We start from the raw sequence: 27,492 nt of genomic DNA on the forward strand, positions 1-27,492 counted from the left end.
ATAATTTGAGCTTAAGCAATAGGGCCAACCACTATGTTCCCTTGTATGGTTGTCCTGGTCCCCCTTGAAAAATCCTGGCTGGAGGATCGAGGAGCGACCACGCTCTCCTAACACACTGTCAATCTCAAAGCCTTAGTACCACATACCCTCCATGTAGGCCTACATTATTAAAACCCTTACAGTAGGGTCGCGCTGAGTTTAACTCCCCCAAGCAAGGATCGGTAGCAATTTCCCATACAGGATTCATACACTGGGTTTAACTCTTCCAAGTAGGGTTTTACACATTCACTCTGGGTTTACCTCTCCCAGATAAAGTCTTACGCATTTACACTAGATTTAACTACTCCAGGTAGGATCTTAGTAATTTCCCTATGAAAAACATGTTTTACCACCAGGGATGGGGCTACGTTGAGGAAAAGGTGGGAAAGTACATAAGAATTAAGTTTCACATCTTACCCTTCTTCCTTTTTAGATACCGTTCATCAGCCAAAAGCAGTTGGTTAGGATCAGTCTGCCTAAAACTGCCCATTATAATTATGTATTGAATTATTCATTGTTTGACGGATGATTGTTTGGATTGCTCCTGGTCATTGTAACTTCATGATTTCCAACTCTTAAATGTTGTCTTCTCACACAACACACACACACACACACACACACACACACACACACACACACACACACACACACACACACATGCACAGCTTAGATCCTCGATCAGGTGCCAAGAACTCTAACTACATCAAAATTGAGTTAACTTACTAAAGACCAAGATAGGATTTATGCACTGCCAACTTTCTAAGGATTCTTCCTCAGGAACCTCCATTTCTACTCTCATATTTCCCATGGACAACAGCTTCTGCACACCATGATGAGAAGTTTGACAGAAATCCTAGAAATATAATCAACCTATGTCAATACTGTAGAATTTAACTACAATTTTCCTTATGAAATATATCTTTTAAGAATCTAATCTCACCAGTATCTAATCTCCTTAGGAAATAAACAGGCAATAAGAATCTCATCTAACCACGAGCTAGGAAACAACCTGCTACTGTGATTTAACAACCTTATGATTATGAAATTCAAAACTGGAATTACTGACAAGTATCGGGAAAAAGATCTCAATATCTCATCAATTCATGGACATTCTAGCAAGTCTACCTCACTTTCTCTAGCTATAGAGGGGACAGATGTCAACTTTCTGAAAATCTTTTATGAAAGAAGGGACAGGCAGACCGACAAAAAATTAGATCAATCTCAGCACATGTTTAGCAACAGAATTATTAGAAACCATATAACAAGGACAAGATGTTCATGAATATACCAGATGAAGATATCTTACAAGGTAACATGTGGCAAGTAAAGAACATACATATCTCAATATTTGATAAAAAATAACACATATATAAGAAGTGAAACCAAGGCACAAACCTTCACAATGTGTATAACCATCTCCCTGAACACCATTCACTATTGGACATTCACAGACTCTGCCCCTGAAAGTGTCCTACTCAAAGCAAAAGAAAACAAAAAAGAGAAAGACAAGCCAGTGTTAGCATGCATAAACACAACTGTGATAACGCATTCAAATATTTTCAAGGAAGAAATATTATTTGATGATAAGATCAAATCATTCTGAACATAGCGCAGATTGAAAACCGAACAGATTAATTGGCAATACTACGTTACAAGCAGTAATATTAGTTTTTGTGTCCTGCCAACAACTACCATTATTTTCAAGGCATTCATTTGTCTCAATGTCTGCATGGACAATGAAGATAACAGACGCAATAAGGAACCAATTAGTGACTATGTCGCTTGAGAAAAGCTGAAGGCATGCATGAACCTATTGATTGACCTCCATTTAAACAAATTGCAGGCACAGTTGTCGCTTCGAATCCAGCACAGATAGCCCTCAGCATGGCAGCTCTCAAGCAGGAGAATCAACTATGATGGCAAGTAGGGAGACTCTACAAGCATGCTAATCCCCATAGCTACCTGGCCTAAAACTGATTAGAGTGTGCACTTTGGTGGATCACAACTCATCCTTAGCCAGCTTCAAGTAACAATATTTGCCTCTCACCTGGTCATACAAGAGCAAGCATTAGTAAATTATTTGGTTCAGTGATTAACAAGATTTGTAAATCATGAATGGTTCATGAAAATCCTCGTTTCAAGACATAAGGCTGAAAAACATGGTAGCACAGCTAAGAAGCATATGTAAACATGATAATAAGCAAATTTTCTCATGCATATTTTATTGGTAAATTAATTTGAGGTAAATGCTTCACTGTTCGTGAACATGCTATGCATATGAGAGTTGCAGTAGAAAGTGCACTCATATTTGTGCCTAGAAACTGACGAAGAAAATAAGGTAGAAAATCAACTGTGAAGAGATGCTAGGATTACATTCAACTAACTGGGTATTAGCTTGGATTCAGATTAGGATGGAGAATAGCTACTACTGGACTTGACTAATTATCTTATGATATCCATTCAAATGAGGCAGCTGATGCATTATACGTTGTATAAAGGCCAGCTGAGAGCAGCTACCCTATTCAAAGATCAGCAAACAGATATGTTCTTGAATCTGTTATGATGAGCCTTATGGCTGAAACTGTTGTTGCAGACGAGCAACTAAACCCCACAATGTTTAACCAGTGCCAAGACCTGTGCAATATCATTACCTTATTGCCCTTCACCTTGAGATAGATGTGATTGGCAAGAACAAAGGCGAGAGGAAATGGGCTAAATGCAGTTGTAAGACGCATTAAATCACTAAGAAAGGGCAAAGAAACAGCTACAAATGTATTCACTGCCAGGTAACCACCCCTAAAAAAAACTTGAACAAGATACCGTATAAAGAGTATGGTCCACCTCTTTCCTCCAAGCGTGGTATCCAGGTACTCATACATTGGACTAGAAAAGCAAGTAGACAAGGCTTCAGTAATGTACACTCTAGGTCATATTGCATCTGCAAGTAGCAAAAAGAATATTTCACAACAGCATGCATCAGAAACTATCATTTACACCTAAAATGATGATTATTTCTGCATTACCAGAATCTGGATATGAGATAATTATGCCAAGTTATAAGAATACTTTGTAAAAAGAAGTAAACCATGAGGATGTTGAGTGATGCATGATTTGAATGAAAGTAACGCTGCCAAATCAGTTGCGTTTGACAGGTTCGGGGAATGGGCAGATGAACCCGCTCCAAAACCAGCAGCGGCGTGGGCCAAGCAACATCCAATGGATATGAAAAAAAATGATGCACCAGCGTCGATGACCATGACATCTTGCAAGAATATGTAAAGTGACGACAGAACTTGCGATGTTAATTAGACTTGTCACGTAGAAATATCCCTCAACCATCGCATGCCCCGAGTCTTCATTTTATTTTTTTGGTTTCCTAAACTACCTCAGCCCTGCGCTTGCCCTCGAACCCCTTTTCGCCTCTTCCCTCCTCCCCCTTCCTTATTCCCCTCCTCCTCCTCCCTTCTCCCACCGTGAGGCACTATCCACTCAGGCACACTCGAGCTCTCCACTGGCGACAGAAGCAAAAATCAACATTCAAAGCTACTTGATTCACCACTGGCGTCAAGAACCACCCAATCTAAAGGCGTCGACCACTAAGTATCTAATACTTGAGCTCTCCAACCTTATTCTTTTGAAATCCAAATCTTACTCTTAAAGGCTCATTTGGATGAAGGGAAAGGGAGGGAAAGGAAAAGAAAGGATAAACAATCCTGTGTTTGGTTGTCAAATTATAATGGAAGGAAAGGAAAGGATTAGACAAAAGTGTGTTTGGGTAGGAAGGAAAGGAAAAGAAAGAAGAGCAAAAGAAAGGATTAGACAAAAGTGTGCTTGGGTAGGAACGAAAGGAAAAGAAAGCCCTTTATAACTTCAATCCCTAAAAAAATGGAAAGATTGGGAGGGAAAGGAATGGAGACATAAAACATGACAAATTTGCCCTCATGCTTCAACTTTGCTATTAAGAGTATTATTGTAAATAAACATAAATTCTTTCCTTTCATTCCAATCCAAACAAGTTTTTATAAAAGAGCCTTTCCTTTCCTTTCCATCCATTAGTATCCCTTTCTTTCCCTCCATCCAAACATAGCGTTGGTCCAAAGCCAAATCTGGTAATAGCAACATCTGATCGGAATTTAAACTGTTCATAGCCCTAGATATCAACCTTCCATCAACATGGCTTTTAATTTGGAAGGTGCCAGTTAGGGCTCCATTACAGAAATTTTCATGTTCACAACCAAGCTGCAACCGATCAATCAGGCTATGCCCAGCCTAACGACTTAATCACTCTTTATCTGCTTCAATCTTTTTAAAACAATCATCGTGTCCATCCTTTCTTCTTGAGATATGATTGAGAAAGCTAGGCCTATTTCTATAATTGGTTCAAGAGATTTAAGCTTCACATGACTAAGATCAGCCTTTAGGCCTTGCTTGTCAATTAGTTGATCAACAAGATCAGGTCCATTCAAGGAATGGCTGTCTACAACAACGGTTGTTGCATCAGGAAATGATTCAGAACCCCCACCTCTCAAGGTCATTTGGAGAGGTCAAAGTGATACAGTTTCTTTCAGATTCCCCACTTCCCTTGGAAAAAAAAAAAGAGGGACAGTATAGGACAGAGCCATGCTAGTCAGTCACCATCGCCTGTTGTTCCAACGTCTTCAAAGACTTCAATGTACATACTTCATCAAAATTCTTGGCTTAGGTATGTCAATGAATCGGATTCGAATCAAATATGGCTATTACTATATTCAACTGTTCGGATATTGCTTAATTTGGTTCGATATGGGATTCAGATTCGAATATAAAAAGTATAAAACTATATCCAAATTTTTACATATCGGATTCTGAAAATCGGATATTTATTGGATTTATTGGATTCGGCAAGAAAAGCCTGTATACCATATCCGCATCTGATTAAGAATCAAATGTGAATTTTGGAAGGGCCCAATGTCCAGAGGCAGAGCTGGGGGGGGGGTAGGACTGGGTTGTAGCCAGTCCTGCCTCACGAAACAGTTAAATTTTTTTTTAAAGCCCAGTCCTAGCCCAGCCCTGATTCTATATGAAATAGATTTTTATCCATTTTTTTAGCTCAGTCCAGTCCTACCCCAACCCTAACTGCAGCAAATAGTTTGATTTGTCCATATGAAATAGATTTTTATTAATGATTGTAGCCATTTTTTATTTTATCTCAAAAAAAAAAATGGGGGCGTTGCCCCCGAACCCCCGACTATCACAACACATTTTTTTTTGCTACACCCCTGTTTGCCCCCCCCCCCCCCCCCCCTCACATGAATCCTAGCTACGCCACTGCCAATGTCTATATAGTGGGGTGGCCCCCCAATGACTGAAAATGCAAGGATATAAAAAGGAAAAAAAATTACAAGCATATTCAAAAGAGAATATACATAAAATAGAAAATAGTATTTTTACCCTTATAGGGTATTACAAGAATTATATAATATATATAAATTACATTTTAAGATCCTCCTCAAACTTACGGTGTGATGACCGAAAGTTTGCCAAGAAGAAAATTGAATTTAGGAGAACGGAACACCTTAGCAAAGAAGTCAACCAATTGATATTCTGATGTCACATAAGGAAGATCAATGACCTTTTTCAGGTATTCTTCTCTAACATAGTGGTAGTCCATCTTAACATGTTTCGTGTGCTCATAAAATGATTGATTCTTTGCAATATATATTGCACTTTTGTTGTCGCAACACAACTTTGTAAGTCCTTGAATATGAACCCCCATATTTTCTAGCAAGTACCGAATCCATATAATTTTCATAGTTGAAGTTATAATGGCTTGGTACTCAGCATCGGTAGAAGACAAAGATACCTTTTGTTGTTTCTTAGATCTCCAAGAAAATAATGATTTGCATAAAAAGACACAAAAATCAGTGGTGGAGTGACGGTTATTTGGGTCACCTCCTCAATCAGAGTCAGTATACATAATTAAATTTAAATCAGATGATGAAGATAGAAATAATTCCTTATTTATGGTCCCCTTTATATATTTGATAATTCGAATAATGACAACCATATGAATCGATGTAGGGGCATGCTGAAATTGACTTATAACATGAACTGCATGAGAAATATATGACCTGATAATGCTAAGATACATCAATGATCCAACGAGTTGCCTGTAAGGAGTAGGATCTTCTAAAATAATCTCTTCATTAATCTTCATTTTTGTTCCTACTACTTCAGGAGTTTCATAGATTTTATCATCTGTAATACCTGACTTGTCAATAACCTCACAAGCAAGTTTAGTTTGAGACAAAAAATAACCCTTGTGAGAATAAGCAATTTCATTGCCTAAAAAATATGTCATAAAACTTAAGTTCGACATTTCAAATTTTTCTATTAATGCAGACTTGATACTCTTGATCTCTTTGGCATCATCATCTGTGATCAACATATAATAACAAATTCATAATTTTTGCATGATATTTCTTGGCAAATAGAGCAGTGTCAGTATAACATGACATAAAATAATTTTTTATCATTAAATTGTTAAATCTATTATATCAAGCCTTGGGAGCTTGTTTTAAATCATAAAGAGATTTTCGTAAATGAAGGACTTTACCCTTAGGAACATCCATACCCGGAGGAGCATCCATATAGACTTCTTCATTTAAATCTTTATTTAAGAATGCATTTTTAACATCCATTTGATATATGTTCCATTTTTTAATAGAGGCAATTGTAATTAGGCACCTAACAATAACCATCTGACAACAGGGGCAAATGTTTCATCATAATTTATACAATATTCTTGACTATATCCCTTGGCGACTAGACAAACTTTATATATTTTAAGTGACCCATCACTCTTAGTTTTAACCTTAAAAATGCATCTACATCCTATTATTTTATTTCCTTTAGGTAAATTTTGGAATTCTCAAGTTTTAGCTTTCCTAAGGGATCCAAGTTCATTATCCATTGCATCCCTCCATTCTATCATTTTCTTAGTGTCTTCAAAAATTTTAGGTTTCACATATGAATGAATAGTATTAAGGCATGCTTTATCTTTAGATTAGAAGGATTCATAGGATATAAATCTAGAAGGATTTCTCCTAATTCTCTCAGCTCTACGAGGATTGTTTATTGATGGGGGTTCATTAGATTCACTATATTTTTCAATTGCGTTCTAAAAGTGCTTCTATTTCTATATGTATATGTAATTGGTTCACTAGACATTCTTTCTTCGCTAGTGTGCTCAAGAAGTGAAAAATGCTCACTTTCTTGAGTATCATTAGAAGCATCAAATATCATTTCATCATCACTAGAAATATCCTCATTTCTAGACAATAATTCAAACAAGAAGAAATATTTGGTATTATTCTCATGGGGTTTATATTCTTCAAAACCACTTAAGTTTTCTAAGAATGTTACATTTCTAGAAATATATAGTTTATCATTTTTGACGTCATAACACCTAAATCTCTTTTGTGTTTTCGAATATCTAAGAATTGTACAAGGAATGACTTTGGGTGAAAGTTTATTATTTTTGTTGGTACGAACAAAACATTTGTATCAAAAAATTCTTAGTCTAAAAGATGTTCTCTGTATGTTCTTCAGATATCTAATTTTTGATTTTCTTGCATTTCTTGGTTTGTCAACAATTTTTAAGTCAATATCGGACGAGTGAGGAAACATGGACGTGGGTGTTCTAAAGATGATATATGGTTAGTTTTGCAGCTGCATACACATGTACTAAAATATGATATATGATAGAGTGGACTCTCTCTCTCTCTCTCTCTCTCTCTCTCTCTCTCTCTCTCTCTCTCTCTTATGCACACACTACATACAAGCTAGGAATTTTAAAGAGTTTGGATTCGGGTCAAATATTCAGATGGAGAAAACTCACGTGCGATCTGATTTTTCACGTTATCGAATTTGGATATATATATATATATATATATATATATATATATATATATATATATATATATATATATATATATATATGAGAAGTGAACATATTAGGCCCACTTTTCTCGTTCTACCCCCATTAGGCCCCATAGTTTGAAGTGTTTTACGTTGGATCTGAACCATTAGATGTGAACATATTAGGTCAACTTAGTCAGGTCTCCGTTACATACATATAAGTTTCTTTTTTTTTCTTTATTTTTGGTTGTTTTCATAAAACTAACTTTACATATGTGATCTAGATGTTCTGATTATTGGGAATCGGCTCTTGGATCATGCAATTACTAAGATTTTGGCATGATTTTATCAGCCTTAAAAAGTCAACATTTTACAATGCAGAGTATTTTCTTTGCTAATAAAATCATGCTTTTTCATCGTAGAAACATGATAAAAAAAGCTGGTTCCTAGCACTTGGATCATGCAGAGACTGTCTATGAGGTCTGATTGAGTCCACATGACCAGCAAATCTGATTTCTAGTTTATTCAGATGGTCAGATTGCCATGACCAAAGATTAACGATATATATGTCTGTATATGTGCAGCTATCTAAACCATTCAATCAAATGATTGGATGGCCAATAAAACTCTAAGGATGTGACTTACATGGTTTGTTTTTATAAAAAAAACATGTTCTGGATCATAGTGATGATAATTGACATTGAGGAGGTAATTTATGCATTTGGCAGAGGAGCTGCACTAAATCCTGATTACGGTAACTACCACCTCCTAGAGATGGTGATAATTGCCGAATCTAGGATTTGGTAGGCTACCACTTTTCCAAATGCAAATACACTCTCCAACTTCCAATTTTCAAACGTGCATGGCTTTTGTTGGGGAACCGCAACTTAGTCCTTGACTCTTTAGACAAGGGGGCAGGCCTCCCAACTCCAGGTACTCATTTCAACTATTTAGATTCATGCTTAACTGAGAGTTAAAAAAAGAAATGACCCCTTCATCCCAGGTTCGACTCTCACCGGTGCATTTAACTGGTGGACTCTGTAAGAGCTTGGTTGTCCGTGGCGCCCCTCGGGGTTTGCTTCACTTGTGGGCCCACCATATGATCTGCCCAATCAAGGCCAATAAGTGCTCTAACATCTCTACCCTCCATCGATCTCATCTAACCGTTACAGGTGCACGTGGTGGGGCCCACCGTAAAGGTGCCAATGACATTGGAGGCCACGACAGTGGCTGATCACGGCAACAATGGACGGTGGGGATGCTAGAGCATTTCTCTCGAGAGGGGATTTCTGTTTAAAACAGATCAATCATCAAAGTGATGTGCCAAGAACACGTCTCATCGGTATCTTGGCATCTCCACCGTTCACCCTGTCGATCAACAGCCACAGCTGTTGATGACAGCATGCTGTGGGCCCCATTATTATTTGTGCAATTAACGATGGAGATGCAGAAAACACATGACAAAACGTGTTTTGGCATATAACCTGATGAGAGAGAGAGAGAGAGAGATGATGCGGGCGTTCTAGAAGAAGAGGAAAGGAAAGGACAGAGAAGAAAGGCGCGATTTTTTCCAACGCTCACGATGTCGGACGGTTGCGTGATTCCAACAGCACCTCCTCGTTTTCCATCCCTTCTTCTTCACCACCTTTCGTCCTTTTTCTTCTTGTTTTCTTTTATTGATACTATCATGAAAACGAAGATGATGGGTTGAGTATATTTCCTTTCTCTGTATCATTCTTTACTTCCCCACAAAGAAGAAGAAAGAAATGGAACAAGTTGACGTTGATGGCGTTGAAGGTGACACTCCCAGACTTTCCTACCGTTCCTCCTTTTCCGGCAGAGTACCTTCGGTAGTAGCAGAACCAGCGGGCACGAAAACACCACCCTTTCACGCGCCCCTCTCCATCCCTTTCTTGTGGGAGGAGGTGCCCGGCAAGCCTCGCCCTCTTTTCTCCTTTGCCACCGTTCTTCCCGTAGGGCTTAACAAGCTCACTGATCCCTTCACACCACCATTGGCCCCCTCCTCTCCTATTCCCCAAACCCTTCGCTTCTCTTCTCTCGAGGAAGCGCCGAAGACGACTGTGAACAACGATGAGGGAACGGTGGTGGGGATGAGGAATATGAAGAAGAGATCATCAGGAAACAGGCTCCGTGCTGCCTCTCTCACCCGGTTATTGGTACGTCTCTCTCTCGTTTTACGCCTTTCCCATGCACTAAAGTTTCCATCCTCCCCTTCTCTTGTCTTTTTAGTCGAGCAAAACAAGCAAGGGCGTCGTGAATGTGTAGACTCTCTTAGTTGACTCAATCCTCCAGCAGTATACGGCTTTGCCGCCTACCAAGAATTTATGGGAAGAGTGCATAGAAAACGAGCTAGCTAGGGTTAATCATTTGCATCAGGAATCGATATTTGCTTAATCTGAACCTACATGGAGATGTATTATTCGAACCTTATTTTAAGGCCTGTTTGTTTCTACTTTCAACCTTCAACCTTCTGTTTAGGTGGCTTCTTGCTGTACCTCTGTAATGCTATGCTGTTGTGATAGATTTTATTGGCCGCAACTTCTGTTTTTTCTACCATGGATTGTTCAACCTCTACATGTTTAGGTGGCTTCTTGCCATCATTCTAATTACTTTTGTGTTTCTTGATTGATAAATTGATTCTCTGCTTCTTAGAAAAGAGAAAAAAATAAGGGTGGTCATGTATTTTGTGTTCTCTTTTTTACCGTACAGAATCAGGTACTTCACTTGTTTTATGCCTGTGTGTGTTGTGTGTATACGATACAGGAAAAGATGTGCAGACGCATAAGGCTTGCAATGGGGACAGGCGGAACGAGGGAATGAGGAAAATGACAAAATCACTGGGAAGACGTGTTTGTTGATTTCTTCTCAACTCTTTTTTCTCACACAACAAGCAACACAAAAGCATGTGGAACCTGCTGGAGATCGCCCGAACCTTGCTTGATTCTGACTGTGTATTGGTTAGAGAAAATGAAAGATGTTCAAGGGTCCGGTCTATCGGGTTGTTATGGATGTCTGACTGAATTGGAATCCGTTTGTTGAATTTGGTAGCGTTAAAATCGTAATTATATTTAGTATAGGATTTCCTTTTTTTTGTTGAATAGTCCCAAGATAAAAAAAAAAACTATCACCATGTGGGAAGCAGGGTCCTGTGCCAAGCTGAAGGCCCAGGTTCGAATCGTTCTGCCACATAGGGCCTAAGACATATCTGGTAGGCGTCTGCCTAACCCCAGTTTGCCTTTCGAAAAAAATACCCATCACCTACCGCACAACCAGCATAACTATAGTTAGTATATCTAGCCCGGGTTGGTAAAACCCCTCTTACCCCTTGCTCCTGAGAGTTGCCAGGCTTCGTTGGCTTGTACAAGAGATGACTGCCTTTGAACCTAGACTGCCTGCCTAGCGGCCTGGGCCCCATCACACTAAGCCAAACCCTTTGGGGCCATTTTTCAAGTTTGAAACATATGCATATCTGAATTAAAGATATAAAATCTTTATTAGCTATTTAAGCAAACTGGATCTGGATTTGGTGTTGGTTTAACCATTAGGATATATATATTCAAGTTTACATTTGATTGGGCAATACCCAATTGACTCGGATTCAGTACTGCCAATGGCTGAACCAAATCTGATCCGTTTATATCCTGCCTTACAATTTCTCATTTGCTATGGGTCGTGTAGAACTTGGATTTGGTTTACAAGTACCACACAGAATTCAAGTGCTATCTGTATGGGAATCTTGTGGATAGCTAATAGGTTTTACTTGATGGATTTAGATCTTAACGTTATTTGTGGATCTGGTGGCATTAGATTATATCAAACCCCAAGGAAAAACAGTTTTTAATGAGAGGAAACAAACATTAAAAAATCACTTTTGGCTGTAAAAAATCAATGAGTTTCATGGAAAAAATATATAGTCTCCATAATGAAATTCTTATATGCATTTGTGTCTTCAAATTGGTCAAATAAAGCTTGCACCTATGAGATTCAGCTAGAGAGTATCATTTGCTATGTTTTTGGATATCGACCAAGATAGACATTTGCATATTGAACCGTATGGGTTAATCCTCCAAACCATCTTTTGTTTAACCTAAAATTTGGGCCCAAATAAAATAAATTTATTTGGGGCCTAGATTGGACCTATCTCAATTCACCTATCTTTTATCTATATAATTCTTTTCCATCATTATTTAAAGCTGGAAGAGAGAGAGAGAGAGAGAGAGAGAGAGAGAGAGAGAGAGAGAGAGAGAGAGAGAGAGAGTTATTAGGGCTGGTAGACGATCTGAACAAGCCAAGCTTGGCACATTCTTGTGAAGCCAAGCCGAGTTTGAGTTGTCTTGTTTATAGAGAAAAATACATTATCTTAGATATGGAAGAAACAGGATTACTAAAAAAGAATCGTCTCAAAGCTAGAAGTAATAAGATTTTATCACTAAACCTATTTATTGCAAACCAAATAGTTCAATCATATATTCTACGTATATTATATAGCGTAAAATATATCTAAAATGTACTTTTTACTACTTAACAAGCTAACACGAATCAAGCCAAACTGAGTACCTATTATTCATGTTCAGCTTGTGAAGCCTATTTTATGAGTTTAAGCAAGCTCTTTACGATCTGAACATGAGCCAAGCCACGAGTAGCTTAGGCTTTCAGAATTCTAATTCATTGCATAAATTTAGATTGGCTGCAGATCTATGATTTTTTTTTTGAAGGCAATCTGGGGTTAGGCAGACCCCTACTAGTTATACAACTGTACCATTGGGTTTTGAACCTGCAACGTCCCAACACAAGGTGACGTGCACTAGCTGCTCCTACCAGACAATCGGATTCCCCGTTGGTACTTCAGATCTATGATGGTCGAACTTGTATATGACCTTGAACAAAACTCAAAGTTCACGTTCCCTCATGTTCAAAGTTAATGGACCAACTGCTTGTTTGGTAGGAGCGGTTAGTGCGCGTCACCTTGTGTTGGGACGTTGCAAGTTCAAATCCCAATGGTATTATGTATAACTGGTGGGGGTGCGCCCAGCTTGCCTTTCAAAAAAAAATTTGTTCAAAGTTAATGGAATGTTTCGTTTCACAATACTCAATGCTTATTTGAGTGAATCTTAAACTTTAAAACTAAGGCGCTGTTTGGATCTGGTTTTATTTACTGCTTACAAAAATAAATTGAAGCACGTCTTAGTTAGTAGTGGTGATGATGCTCGTAGTAATAGTAGTGATGACATAGGTAGTGAGGGTAGTGGTGGTGGATGATGACGGTGAATGATATGGGTGGTAATGGTACCGATGGTAATAGTGATAATGGTGATGGTATTGGTGGTAGTAATGGTGGACAGCAGTGGTAATTAAGGGTGTCAACGGGTCGGATTTAGCCGGACCCAACCCATACCAAACCCTATATAGCTACACCAGCCTCCCAGCAAGCTCCATCAAGGTGAGGCGGAAGAAGGAAGAGAGAAGGGGGAGAGAGCGAGAGGAAAGGGAAAGAGAATAGACATATGGGCGGAGGTAGGAAGGTCTATTTTTTTATAGCTTTCATGTGAAGTTTCCTCATCCCTCAAGGAAACTTCCTTCTAAGCTTACCTCATTTATATTTCAATTACTTTACATGTAAATTTATAAAATTCTAGGCTAATTAAAATTTCTTCATATTATAAAAACTAATAAACACATTAGCTAATTAGGTGTATTAATGAAATATAAAACTAATTAGCTAATTAGGAATTTAATTAACTTATATTGAATTCAGGAGGGGCCTACATAAGGGGGGCATCCCACCTTATGGGTCAAGCTTCTTTGATTTATTACAAACTGGCTTCAAATTTTAATTAAATTTTAAATTTAAATTAAATATCAAATTGTAATTTAACTCTAAATTAAAATTAAATCCCAAAATAAAATTCAAACCAAATTAAGATTCAAATTAACTTGAGATTCAAACTCAAATTGAAATTCAATACTAATAAAATTGAATTCTAAATTAAAATTCAAACCAATTTGAGACATAAATTTCATCTTTATTTATCAAAAAATTATGAAAAATTCTCAGGTGGTACACCGAGTATGGTGATAAATAGGAAGACCACATTAAGACTCGGGTCCAGACTCAAAGGTCTGATTAATACATGCACTTGGGTATAGTTTGTAAAATTTTATACTAGACCCGGGTTTGACTCGAGTTCCAATTAAGACCCATAATTTTTCAATGTAAAAATGATAAAAAATATTATTTTATCGGGTATGGCCCAGGTCCGATTCATGTAGTTATTATAGGCTCCAGGTATGGTTTCTCTTATGGTGGGTCTGATTAGACTCGGTTTTGGACCCGATACTATACTAAAAAATTAAGGTGAGGTTTGGCTCCACTTGGGTTCAAACCAAACCCGACCCGTTGACACCCCTAGTAGTAATGGTGGTGATATAGCGACACTGTGATGCATAAGTGGAGTGACAAATATCCAGGTCCACATGGTTCAGTGGATCATTTGAAATTCATATTTATTTAGTTTAGATATTTTATCATTTTGAATTTGATGTAATGGATATTAGATCCAAGTCATTGATCCATATCTCATTTTAATAATTTAGTAGGATTAGAATTTACTTAGTTAGTTGTTTATATAGGTAGGAAACCTTGACCCTGGGATTGTAATATCTCATCTATATACTTAGATGAGAGGCGCAAGCAATCAAGATAAGAGTTGAGTTGGAATTTTTGATTGGTTTATCTTTAGTTTATTTTTGTTATTTTTTGTTTTAGGTAATTTTCAATAATTTCCTATTAGCTACTTGGAATTTCCATTATATATTCTGCTTTGCATAGATAAACTCGTGCTTGGTTCGATTGTTTCTGCAAATCAGGCAATCAATTTGCATCAACGAGAATCAGAGCAAGACCTCGATCTTGCCCACAATGTTACAGGTGGGCTCAAAAAATATTTGGAAAGATATGCAAAATGCACGCATGAGCAGCGTGAGAACATCCATTCATGACATGAAATGAGGTGTGGAACTGATGGAGAAAGAAGTTGTGTCAATGTGTCAACCAACTCAAGCAATTTGAGAATCACAAAGAGCAATTAAAGAATTGCAAAGAGTGATGGAACAAACACTTTTGGAGATCCTGGAATACTTGAAACAGTAGTTGCGCCCTGGAGATCCATGACAAAAGCAACATGCAAACATGAGGCTTAACTGTATCAATGAGCATGGATGTGAAAACATCCACTTGACGAACACTCGGGAGTTTCCAGCATACATTTGCCACCACCAACGTTGGATCAACAGGTAGATACACAATCAGAGGTTGATAGGGCAAAACAATTGGTTGATGGTAGCGATGACTGTCGCCCCATCGACCCCACCTCTTCATCTTCTCCCTTTCCTTGATTGTTGCACACAGGCAGGTGGGTTGGGGAGGACAACCACCAGCATCAACCCCTGCTCCCCTCTCCACCACCTGTTTCACACCATCATCGTTAACGTATCAGGCGCTACCACCGTTGACACTGCCAACATCGATAGAAGACAATAGGAATAGAGGGAAGGCCATTGTCGTCCCTCCCCTTGCTCTTTCGTCCTTTTTTCAGGCTAGGACTCGACTACCGGCGCATGCATGTCTGGTGACCATCCATGGACGGGGCCGACTGGTGGGCCTGACCCACTAGCAGGAGGATCCCCTCTGTTACCCACAGAAGAGGGCCTCAGCCATTCCCTGTCAGGTGGGGAGCACCACCCTCCCCGGCCCCGCGCACCCCCACCCCCCCCCGCACACACTCCTCCGTGGGTGAGCTCACATGTAAGTCCGCGAACCTATTATATGAACTGATTTGTGTGAAAAACCGAACCTCAAGATAGTACACACCTCCAACACCTGGTTTCTTTGGGTTTGGGATTGGTTCTGGCCCAAAGTCCAATGGTTTCTAACTTAGTGGACCTCATTCAGGTCCACTGGATTGGATCCAAACTCTCATTTTTTGCACAAATCCGACCCAATAGTTTTGAACTTAAGTCAGCCCTAAAACCCATCTAATCCAAACAAGTTTAACCCAAAACCCTCATTAGAACACAGTATCTTTATCTAAAACCCAACTTTGATTCAAATCCCATCTAAAGTTTACCCATTTGAACTTAAATACCATTATAAACCCATTAGTACCTATTCACACTTAAACTTAAGTTTGATCAGTTATAATTGGATCAAGGAGTATTTACAATTTAATTTTTCTATCTTAGCTCATATTATGCAAGTGGATCCATTTAGAGTTGTTTTATACTAGACACCAAAAAGCAATAGGGTCCAAATTTTTATTCTATTTGGATAGTTAACAAAACAGATTCCACTACGGGTAGTTTCCCTAGATCAGTACTTAATAGATCCACACCCATTAGAGATTACACCACTTTAATGGTTCTTAAAAGTCGAATGAGATTGAAAGAAACACACGTGAGATCCAGAATTGAGGGCAAACCTTCTCTGAACCGAAGAGAATGATGTAAGAGAGGAGTGACACATATCGAGGTCCACACCGTTCATTGGATCATTTGAGATCCATACTTTTTAGTTTAGATATTTTCTCATTTTGGGTTTAATATAATAAATATTACATCTAAGTCATTGGTTCACATCTCATTTTAACAGTTTAATAGGATTAAGATTTGTCTTTTTAGTTAGGTATTTGTATAGATAGGAAACCTTGATTATGGGATTGTAATATCTCATCTATATATAGATGAGAGGTGCAAGCAAGTTCAGAATAGTTGAGTTGGAATTTAGATTTGTTTATCTTTAGTTTACTTTTGTCATTTCCTATTTTAGTTATTTTTCAGCATTTTCTATTAACTTCTTAAAATTTTCGTTATAATTTTTGCTTTGCCTAGATAAACTTGTAGTTGGTTAGATTGTTTCTGCAAATCAGGCGACCTATTTGCATCATGGTGGCGGTGGTGGTAGCAATGGTATTGATGGTGACAATGGTGGTGGCCGTGGTTGTGATAGTGACAATGATGATGGTGGTGGTAATGATGGTAGTAATAGTGATGGGTGGAATGGAAGAAAATATGCACTAACAAAAATAAAAAGTAGAACTATCATTATTTTGGAAGGAAAGGGTGATGTTTATAAAATATTATTAAAAGAATAAAAAGTAAATGATCCAAATACCAAAATGTACTTGCTACTTAAAATAAGTATACATGATATAGAGTAGTTTATAAAGTGGTCCAAACAGGAAGTAAGATTACAAACTGGATATAGATCCAATTCAGGATTCGAGAGTTTAATTTATTAGATTCACACGGATCTTTAGTTTTAGGTTTGCATATGTTGTGATTGAAAAAACCCGCAGCTATACATGTAAGGTGTAGGTTTCTGAGTTTTAAATGGATCACTCAATGTCTGCAAGATTGGTTCTCCTCACTTTTTATTGGTTGTGTAGCATAAACATCTTCTTATCATCATGCATTAAGGTTTTGGAGCTTCCTTTCCTGTTTACATTGCCGGGTTCTTGTCTTTGATTACCTCACTCCCCACCAAAAGGATTTTTAGGGCATGTTTGCAATGCCATGATCACAAGATTTGACCTGTGATCAACAATCACAACTTCCATTCAATTCAATTATGATTGTTCATCCCCCACATGTGGCCAAAGCAAACATGCCCTTAGTGTGTGAGTGACCTCCTTTGAAAGGCTACCCTCACCAATCTCTATCCTCAATCAAAGATTGACTCAAAGGCTTATTGAATAAAAAAAATCATTTATGAGGTAATATATATTGGTTAAAATAGGGTTAATATTTGGTGCTATTTCTTTTCTTTTTAGGAACGAGGAAACCACCCTCAAGATTGGGGCTTAACTGAAGACACAAAATTATAAGAAACCATTGACTTGGAAATCTTAGGTTTTAGATTAAATCTTATAGATGTAATTACAAGTTTTGTTTAGTGATAAATAAGTTTTGAATCATATGATTGTGTTATAAGCAAAATGCACTAAAATTTTATAGTTCAAAAATACTATATTATTATTGGATCCAAAGTTTGATCCTTAACCTATGATTTTCAGCCCAATAATTTCATATAATTCCATGCCTTCAGTAGCACCAAATATTAACCCGTTCAATTATATTGACCAGTTATATTCTACTTAAAAAATAAAAAGAATCAACTTGGCATAGATTTTTCTAATGCTCTTTTGTTATCATTGGAAGATTGATCCCAACGTTTAAATATAATCAAAATCAAGTATGACGCCACCACTTTAAAATGATTTACGATGAATTGAATAAAATCATGGCACGCTCATAAGGACACGGGACACGATATTTGTATAAAATTTTTCATTAGTACATATAAGAGGGTATGACACGGATATTGAGGTATTCCTGTGACACATCAGCAGCTAGCAATTAAAACTTAATTTTAAAGGACAATCACCCAAACAAATAAAGAAGAGAGCGCGTCTCCCTCTGTCAAAGCATCTCACCACCGGAAAATGGCCGGAAACCGCCCGAGAGGCGGTGGAGGAGGCGCCGGGAAACCGTCCTCCCCGCAAATATCAACAAACCACTGTCCCGTTCCTTCACCGCCTCCTCCGCCAGCGGACCAACCCGTTTACTACCTCCTCCTCCCTCCGCCTCCGCCCCCGCCCCTCCTTCCCTATCGGAGATCAACCAGGCCCTCCTCCATCATCTCGACCTCGCTAACCCTAATTTTCCTCCTCTGCCTCCTCTCCGTCACCGTCTTCGTCATTTGGCCATCCGATCCGAGGCTCCAGGTCGTCCGCCTCTACCTGAACGGCATCCGAATCTCCACCAAGAACCCCACTCCCGTTTCTGTTTCCGGTTTCCCCTCGGTCTTTATCGATGTCTCGATGAACCTCACCGTCAGGATTTCCAATCGCGATTTCTTCGGCGTCGATTACAGGTCGGTCGCCGTCTCGATCGGTTACCATGGGAGGGAACTAGGGATCGTGAGGTCGGAGGGCGGGCACGTCAGGGCGAGGGGAGTATCTTACGTCAACGCGACGCTGGATCTCAACGGGATTCAGGTGCTCCATGACGTGATCTATCTGCTCGAAGACCTATCTCGGGGATTGATCCCCTTCGATTCCTTGACGGTTTTCGAAGGTGACCTCCGCCTCCCCTTCTTTGAGGTTCCGCTCAAGGTGAGGAACTTCTCCTTTCTTAATTCATTGGGTCCGATTTCTGCCTCTCTTTTTCAATTTGCCGAAAAATGTGTTATTTTTTATTTTGTGCTAATATTGATATAGATTATTGCTTTATCCAATCTTTTCTTTTCCATTTTTCTTTTCTGGATCATAAATTTCATATACGAAATGTGGTAGACAAGATTATTGCTTTATCCAATCTTTTCTTTTCCATTTTTCTTTTCTGGATCATAAATTTCATATACGGAAATGTGGTAGACAAGAAAAATATGAATCGGGTGTATATCATTCTAATTTTTCTTTGAGAGAGGTATATCATTCTATTTTGAAAATCATTGATAGTGCCTCTGTTTGATTCAAATGATCATCTTCTATGATAAATCGGTGGATGAACATGAAGGAGAAAGAACACTCGTACCAGGAATTCTAGTAACAAACATAAATTGATGGGTGTAAGCTTATAGAAGAAATCTACAAGAAATCAAAGTAATCAGTGTGGTAATTTGTCATTCACATGAACTTTTGTAGATTCATATTGGGTTTTACGAAGCTGTTAGTCTTTATTTAGAGAATTTTGTAGCATCTGGGGATATCATATACAATCCTCCTGGGGATTTCTGGAGAATTGATTTAGAGCGTCAGTGTTTGGATGATAGTTGTATGTTCATAGTCTACACTGATTGGCTACAAGCTGAGCGTCATGGTGTTCTACAGATGTGAAATTTCCTAGGAAGCTTATGGTGTGAGTCAACTAAATCATCATCCATGCATGCTGTCACTAAAGTGATTCTTCTACTTCCATGTTAATTTATGGATCATCATACTACTTATTACTACAAAAATGGTTTGATGTTATTGCTTGAAGATGTTTTGTGTTGCAAATGAGATTGATGAAAGAAGCATGAGAATATGGCCAAGCTTAAGAACATGAGGATCAGTAGATTGTCACCCAAAACCCAATGAAATTTGGGGTATATGCTTGATTAGGAACTCGATGAACATAGAGTTGGGGCAAAAAGAGGGGTAACATGATGATGAGTGGACATTGTCAATCCCTCAAATCTAACAGTTGAAACAAAAGAAATCAGCATGAAATTAGTCAGTTTTAGTTCACATAGAAGACAACTGAAAAAAAACACAGTTTTTTTATTAAGCGTGATTTCTTGAAACTTGAAGACTGAGAATTTGATTGCCACAATATCACACATAACCTAAATGTACAAGATGGAGGGAAGGTTTCACAAGAATAGGGAAATGTTACAATCTTCCTCTCATTCCATTACTTTTAGTTTTTTACAGTCATTTATTCTGTGTCCCCATCCATTCCCTCCATCATCCAACCCCCCTCTCCTTCTCCACAATGGGTGTTTTGAGTGCTCAGACAAATAGTCTTTGACTACTTGTGTGAGCACAATAAATCTGGGATAAATAGCCTTGGTCCCTGCAAAAACACATGGACAAATAATTCTATATATGCATCAGTGCTGGAACAGCATGCAGATCCCACCAAGTTTGAGATAAATTGTCTCTGAAAGACAATTTATTTGTGCATTCAAACGCACCCAATGATTTTTTATGAAAACATGTCTCTATTAGAATGTCATTGTTGGAGGTGTAAATTTTTTTTTGTATTTCTTCGTATTTTCTGTTCTATCCAACATCTTTCTTATTCAAAGCTTCTAATGGTGCATTAACAATCTTTCCTTTTTTTAAATTAGTTTCTATCTACGTATTTGGTGCATTAACCATCTAACCATTGGTTCCCACGTACTGTCCTGTGAAGAGTTAACCATAGGTTGTTCTTGACAGTTTCTTGAAAATGTATGAAATTGTATGGGGAGTTTTTTGGAATATGACTAAAGGTTGATAGCTGAATGGAAATTTTCTTTCTTTTTCCCTGTCTCATCTAGGCTTTTCATATTCATCTAAATTTCTAGCATGAAACATGAAATTTAGAGAATGAAGAAAGAATACAGTTTTGAAATGGAGGGTAACCTTTCCTAAGCAGAAGTCCAAATGGATAAACAAAGAAATGAAAGGCCTTGGACAAGGAAGCATTGACAAAACTACCTTTCCATATGGATTGGATTGTCTTGGCATCAAACTTTGTTCTTCCTCACTGCTAATTCCGAATGAATGATTCTACTTGTTCTACAGGGAGAATTGTGGGACTGGCTGGCTGCCAGAATGATCCAAACTAGGCCCCTTCTGGAATGATAGAATGTTTAAGATTCTTGCATCACAAGTTGAACGCTTAACACTTTCTGGCTCGATATGAGAAATAAAAGTTAGATTGACAATAGTGCAAGCTGCAGTACAGGCGATTGTGATACTTTTGCAGTTTTGTACACAAAATCAATAATATTTGATTGAAGGAGATTGTGGTTCTTGTGCAGTTTTTAACACAGAACCAATCATTTTAGTCAAGTGGAAAGTTAGTTTTAGGAAGTTGGCAGTTCCATTGGACCTCTACCTGCGAATTTACATTATTTCTAGATGATCCTGCTGTTTTTCTCGGTTCTACAGTGGTAGTATTGTGCTTCTACTTGCTTTGGCAAGTCCAACAAAAAATGCAACCATCATCTAACTGCAAAGTTTTTTTCCTTTTTTAACACTTTTAATAGTGGATGCTTGTGGAAGGTGGTTAGAAGATAATATTACATAATTTTCTTTTCGTTAGGAATTTTAATGTTGTTGAACAATGCCTGACCAGCCATAAATCTTATAGTACAAGGTTATAGTTTGTAATGGATGAGGTTTTTTTTAAGACATGGCACCAAACTATGCCAGTTATATGGCCAGTGATTAAATTTGACTTGAAAAAGGTTACTCAATTTCATGCAGATATTAGAAGCTAGCTTTTATGTTCTGCCTGTGTAGCCTGCCACTTAACATTCACTTGAAGCCATGAAATTTGATTCCAATGATGCACCTATCTACATATGCATGTTTTATACCTCCTTTGGACTTTCCAAGTATGGTACCCAACTTGGTTCCAAAACCTTAATAGTCCCTTGGTCCTGGGAGAACGGACTCTAGTTGGAACATCTATTTTGACACCATGCTTTTGGTTCTTGTCCTTATTAATCTCCTATCTACAAATTCTTATGTCTTAACTGCACCTGTACAAAATCATTTTAGACAATTATACAACCCCCAATGTAATCATTTTAATTTTGGATTTATTTTTTCTTTCAGTGGGTGTTTGAACTTTGAATGCCAGTAAAAAAAATCTCTGGGGATGAAAACCACCAAAAAGTGGTGGGCTGCATGGATGCATCCAAATATAGGAAATAAAAGCTCCACCCGCTTTTTGTGTTGGTGGGTGTTTTTTCTCCCCGCATTTTGAGGAGAAGAAGTCGCTGCGTCCCCCAGCGACTTTTTCTCCATGATAAAGTTACCCCCCCAGAAACTTTTCTTACTGGCATTCAAACATGCCCTCAATGAAACTTCCATCACATATGATTGCTTGTCTTAGACACTATATTCTATCTAAATGTGCATTGTGTGTTTTTGAGCAGGAAATAGTGCAGTTATTTTGTTGCCAAATGAAGACTAGTGCCTATCACTAGGGGTGTCAATGGGTCAGATATGACGAAACTTTGATTCATAGAACCTTTTCATTTTGAAGCATAGTCACCAATCTTGGCGATAGTTTGAAATATCGCTTTTTAAACAGGATGTTAGTGTTAGCCTGTTAGCCATTAAAATGACAAAATATCACTCCAAAACATGTATATCTCATGTTGTCATGATTAAAGCACGATGTAATGTGAGATATATCAAAAGAACATGTACTGCCAAATGTTTCACTTTTTCGGTCCCAAAATGACCAATTTTTTGAAGAGAAAAATTTGAGAAATCTTCATAAATGTAATTTGGGATCTTTTAAAAAATCTTTGTTGTAAAAAAATGTGAACAAAGGTATTTTAAAACATAATAAGGCATTATTTTCTATTATTCAAATTGCCCAAAAATCATGGGCAGTGATGGTCCTGATGGACTTGGGGGAGATCTAGCAATATCCCCAAATTGAGCATTGCGTGGGTCTAGTCTTCTTGATGGACTTGTTTGTTTCTCAGGGGCATATTGGGGACCTTTGAAAAGTTAAAACTTGTGAACTTTTTAAAACATATACGGTAATTTGAGATTCAAAAAATCATGGGCCCTCGTTAGGGCTTGTTCTTTCCATGTGTGTGTGTGTGTGTGTGTGAGAGAGAGAGAGAGAGAGAGAGAGAGAGAGAGAGAGAGAGAGAGAGAGAGAGAGAGAGGGGTTAACCATGGCAAGAAAGAAAGAAAAGTGAGGGGAAGGGAAGGAAGAGAAGAATAAAAGTAGAAAGTTTTTTTTTTATTTTCTTCATTTTTTGTATTTCTATTTAATTTTTTGAATTTATTAGTTTTATTTAAATTCCAATACTTTCCCAACTTCTGTCTGAGAAAACCACCTTTTGAAAAACACTCTGGAGAAAAATCTTGCTGAGAAATTGCAGAGAACAATATTGGTGACTGTTTTGAAGATGCTTCCACTTGGATAATCACATTTAGTTATTATTTGATTAATCTTGCTGACATCCTAAATTTTTCTTAGTATTTTGCATGTTAGATGTATGGATCCTTAAGTGGCATCTGTTACACGCCCATGGGTGGGAAACTGCCTTTCATTCTGAACACTGCCATTGGATCAAAATGTTCTATTTCGTGTGAAACTGGTGGGCCCCACTGGGGGGCTTCCTTTTGAGGTGTTCATTTTGGACACAGTAAGAAAGAGGCCCAATTTCATATGAAACATGGGCTTCTTTCATATGGAAACCATTGAAATGAACACACAGTGTTTTTTCACCTCTTGGAAAATGTTTCCTTATCCTGCTGGAGATGTCTTTCCACAGTAGCTTGCAACACCAACTTGACCGTGATCTGATCATGTTTGCATCTTCTCTGCTAACTCCGTATCTTTTGTTGTTTCTATTTGCATAATTGTGTTTTCATTGAATACCAATGGGCTGTTTGGATGATGCCCCCCTTTTTGATAGTTTTGAAAACTATGTTCTGGTAAGAATGTGTTTGAATGCCAACTTTGTATAAAAAAGGTTTTGAAAAGTGTTTTATGAAGCCCAAAACAACTTTTTGAGAAAACCAAGAGAACCTTTTTTCATAACCATTTATTCCACGCCTCATTTATTAAATTCCTTCTCTCCTGCACTGACCTCTTTCCCTTCTGCCATAGACAACATCTCCTGTTTTATTTTCTAGTCAGTTACCCGACCATAGACTGGGTGGAATATGAAGGTGGGCATGATTCTTGTGTTTAAGCTCAGAAAAGTGATGATGAAGATGGTAATAAAACAAAAATAATGGTGGTGATGGTGGTTTTGTTAATCATGGATGGTGGTGGCAGTGATTGTGGTAATATGGTAGTAGGGTTATGTTGATGATGATGGCTAAAATCCATTATCATGATGGTGGTTGCTGTAGTGGTGAAATATAAATCATCATAATCATGATCACAATGATGATGATCATATTAAAGGTGGTGATGAAGAAACATATAAAAGGTTATTGTGATGATGATGTGTTTTTAATAATGATAATGAACACATCCATGATGATGATAATAGTCTTGTTGTTGATGTTAATTAATCAATTACTAATGTTAATAATGATGATTATTTTATCAGCAGTGATCATGATTGAATGTTTTATGTTAAATATGTTGATGGAGGAAAAAGAGAGAAACATGTCATCCCAACGCCAGTTTCCTCATTTATATGTTAAAGTGGGTTTTTAAATATTTTTTTTTGAAACTTGACCTTCAAACTAATTGAACAGAAAATCCATTTTAAGAGCTGCCAAATGGGGCCTGGAGATTTTTATTTGTAGATTTAGGATGTTTTGTCAGTTATTAGTTGGGTGAATAGTTCAGGAGTATGCCAGTGATCATGATTGAATGTTTTATGTTAAATATGTTGATGGAGGAAAAAGAGAGAGAAACATGTCATCCCAACGCCAGTTTCCTCGTTTATATGTTAAAGTGGGTCTTCAAATTTTTTTTTGAAACTTGACGTTCAAACTAATTGAACAGAAAATCCATTTTAAGCATTGCCAAACGGGGCCTGAAGATTTTTATTTGTAGATTTAGGACGGTTTGTCAGTTTTTAGTTGGGTGAATAGTTAATCCATATCACTATTCTACGGTTGTGTATCGGTGAAGCAATTTAGGGATGTTGGTAGACATTGCTTTTATGATTGCATGCCTCTGAAACCCATTTCTTGTTGCATGTTTTCAGTATTTTTAGAGTAATTTGTTACTGTTTATCTACTCTTTAAGTTTTTTCTCTGCATTTATTTTGAGTACAGGAGTATGCCTTTAAAGTCTTAAACATGCGAAATTTCTTCGCTTATTTGCTTTTTCTGTTATGACTGATAGGGTCCTTTAAATGCATCATACTTGAAACCTGATATTTTCCTTTTCATCCATATTGTTAGGCAAGAGTTTCTTGTGAGGTATATGTGGATACAAATACACAGGTTATCATCAATCAAAACTGCTATCCGCTGGTTAGTTAGATTCAATTGTGTTTTTTTTTCAGCAGATGTCTTCGGGAAATTTTGCCTCGTTATTAAAAAAATTGATTGGTTTTGCTGTTCCAGTGACGGAGAAGATTATGGGTGCGACAAAAGACATTTTCTCTCTTAGGGTATGTTTGGTTCTTTTCAAAAGTGAAAAAAAAAATCACATGAGATTTAGAATCTCATGAGATTTAGAATCTCATGAGATTTGAAATCATATGATTTTGAATATTATAAGATTCATTTTCTCATGTTTGTTCAGCATGAGAGAACGAATCTCATTTTCCCTATTTGGGTCACAAAGAGGCCAGTGGAACTCGCCGGAGGTGGGACTCCCATGAGCTCCACTCCCCTGCTGACATTCCTTTGGATGGCTGCATCAACAAAAAAAAGGGGGAGGGGGCTTGTTTGGGCCACAAAGAGGCCAGTGGAAGTTGCCCGAGGTGGGACTCCAACGAGCTCCACTTCCTTGCTGCTATTCCTTTGTATGGCTGCATAAAAAAAAATGAAAACCTCAAAAAAGGGGCAAACAAGGACTTGCTGATGAGCCCCTGTTTGCGTCACAGTGAGGCTGGTGGTGCTCACTGGAGGTGGGATCCGGCAAGCTCCAACCTCACTGCCCAGCATTGGTGCAGCCATACCTGAACTTCCCCTTCACGGAGATGCTGCCCCTTGCCATGAACCTGACCATCCGGGTATCCTCCATAAGACAATGTGGTCGTAGTCGGATGCCTCCAACCTCCACAGGCAGAACCTCGATTCTACTTTGTCCTCCTCCAGAAAACCTCCTCTGCCTTCCATTGCATTGTGGAGAGAGAGAGAGAGAGAGAGAGAGAGAGAGAGAGAGAGAGAGAGAGAGAGAGAGAGATTCATTTGATTCGGATCCTCGTACCATCCACCTTTTTTTTGTTTGGTTGAGCATAAGATTTGGGGCCGTGTGAGAATCACTCTCATTCGGGATATTGATTCTCATGTGATCCAACCAAACATGCCCTTAATGTGTACTTGCTTTCTGATCCCTAGAATGAGCATATGAGATAAGAGTAGGGATGGCAGTGGACCAGGGGACAACGGGGCTCCGCCTCACCCCGTTTGGATCGGTGATGAATGGCACAAAATGGGGATGGAGGTGGGGATGAAGGTTAAAATCTATCCCTGTGCAGGGATGGAGGTGGGGATAGATTTATGCTTTCCTCTGCCCTGTCCCGCCCCATCCTGTCCCGTCTCCAATCCTTCAAGGGATGACTATAGACCGAGGGGAAACAGCCCCCCCCCCCCCCGGGGGGATGGAGGACTTGAAACGGGGATGGAGGTTAAAATCCATCCCCGTGCGGGGATGGAGATTTGAATTGTGAGATGGGGCGGGGATGGAGACCTTGTCTCCTGCCCCCACCCCGGTCCACTGCCATCCCTAGGTAAGAGAGCATATAGGTCTCCATTTACCTGCTTATTTGGAAGTATTTCTACATCCCAACGATTCTTAAATGACCAACTATTCTGTATAGTATTTTTAATGAAGACTGTCATTTAAGAAAAAGTGCTGAAATTTGTTTTTTTTTTCCCTAATAGTAATAAATCTGGTTTGAGGAGCTAAGCGTATCTAAATTGGGCGTTCAAGATATAGTGAGGACCGTGAGCATTCCAGATGAGCAAGGATATGAAAGGCCTCCTATATGGATTATCAAGAAAAATGATGGAATTAAACTTGTGGGATTAGTTTAAACCTGGATGTATGATATTGCAAACCACAAATGAAAGAAGCTGTGATTCTTCTCTTGTTTGGAAGCCATAC

At 38.3% G+C, this 27,492-nt stretch overlaps 1 protein-coding gene across 1 annotated transcript; it reads left to right on the forward strand.

Annotated features, from left to right (window-relative positions):
- The first annotated feature begins 18,424 nt into the window (after window positions 1–18,424).
- LOC149838566 (uncharacterized) lies at window positions 18,425–27,485 on the forward strand. The gene is made up of 4 exons (XM_090007735.1): window positions 18,425–19,130; window positions 25,617–25,688; window positions 25,782–25,828; window positions 27,270–27,485. Exons 1-3 carry the CDS (start codon window positions 18,459–18,461, stop codon window positions 25,782–25,784), a joined length of 747 nt encoding a protein of 248 aa, XP_089863861.1. The 5' UTR covers window positions 18,425–18,458; the 3' UTR covers window positions 25,785–25,828; window positions 27,270–27,485.
- Window positions 27,486–27,492: the final 7 nt, after the last annotated feature.

This window comes from Nuphar pumila, chromosome 5, assembly GCF_984573655.1.
Source record: "Nuphar pumila chromosome 5, dmNupPumi1.hap1.1, whole genome shotgun sequence".
NCBI lineage: Eukaryota > Viridiplantae > Streptophyta > Magnoliopsida > Nymphaeales > Nymphaeaceae > Nuphar > Nuphar pumila.

Bases quoted from the DNA above. Each gene is read 5' to 3' on its own strand.
- LOC149838566 (XM_090007735.1), top strand. From the start codon at position 18,459: ATGGCCGGAAACCGCCCGAGAGGCGGTGGAGGAGGCGCCGGGAAACCG. The intron at 19,131-25,616 runs GTGAGGAACTTC...CCATATTGTTAG, and splicing joins TCTTTGAGGTTCCGCTCAAG to GCAAGAGTTTCTTGTGAGGT.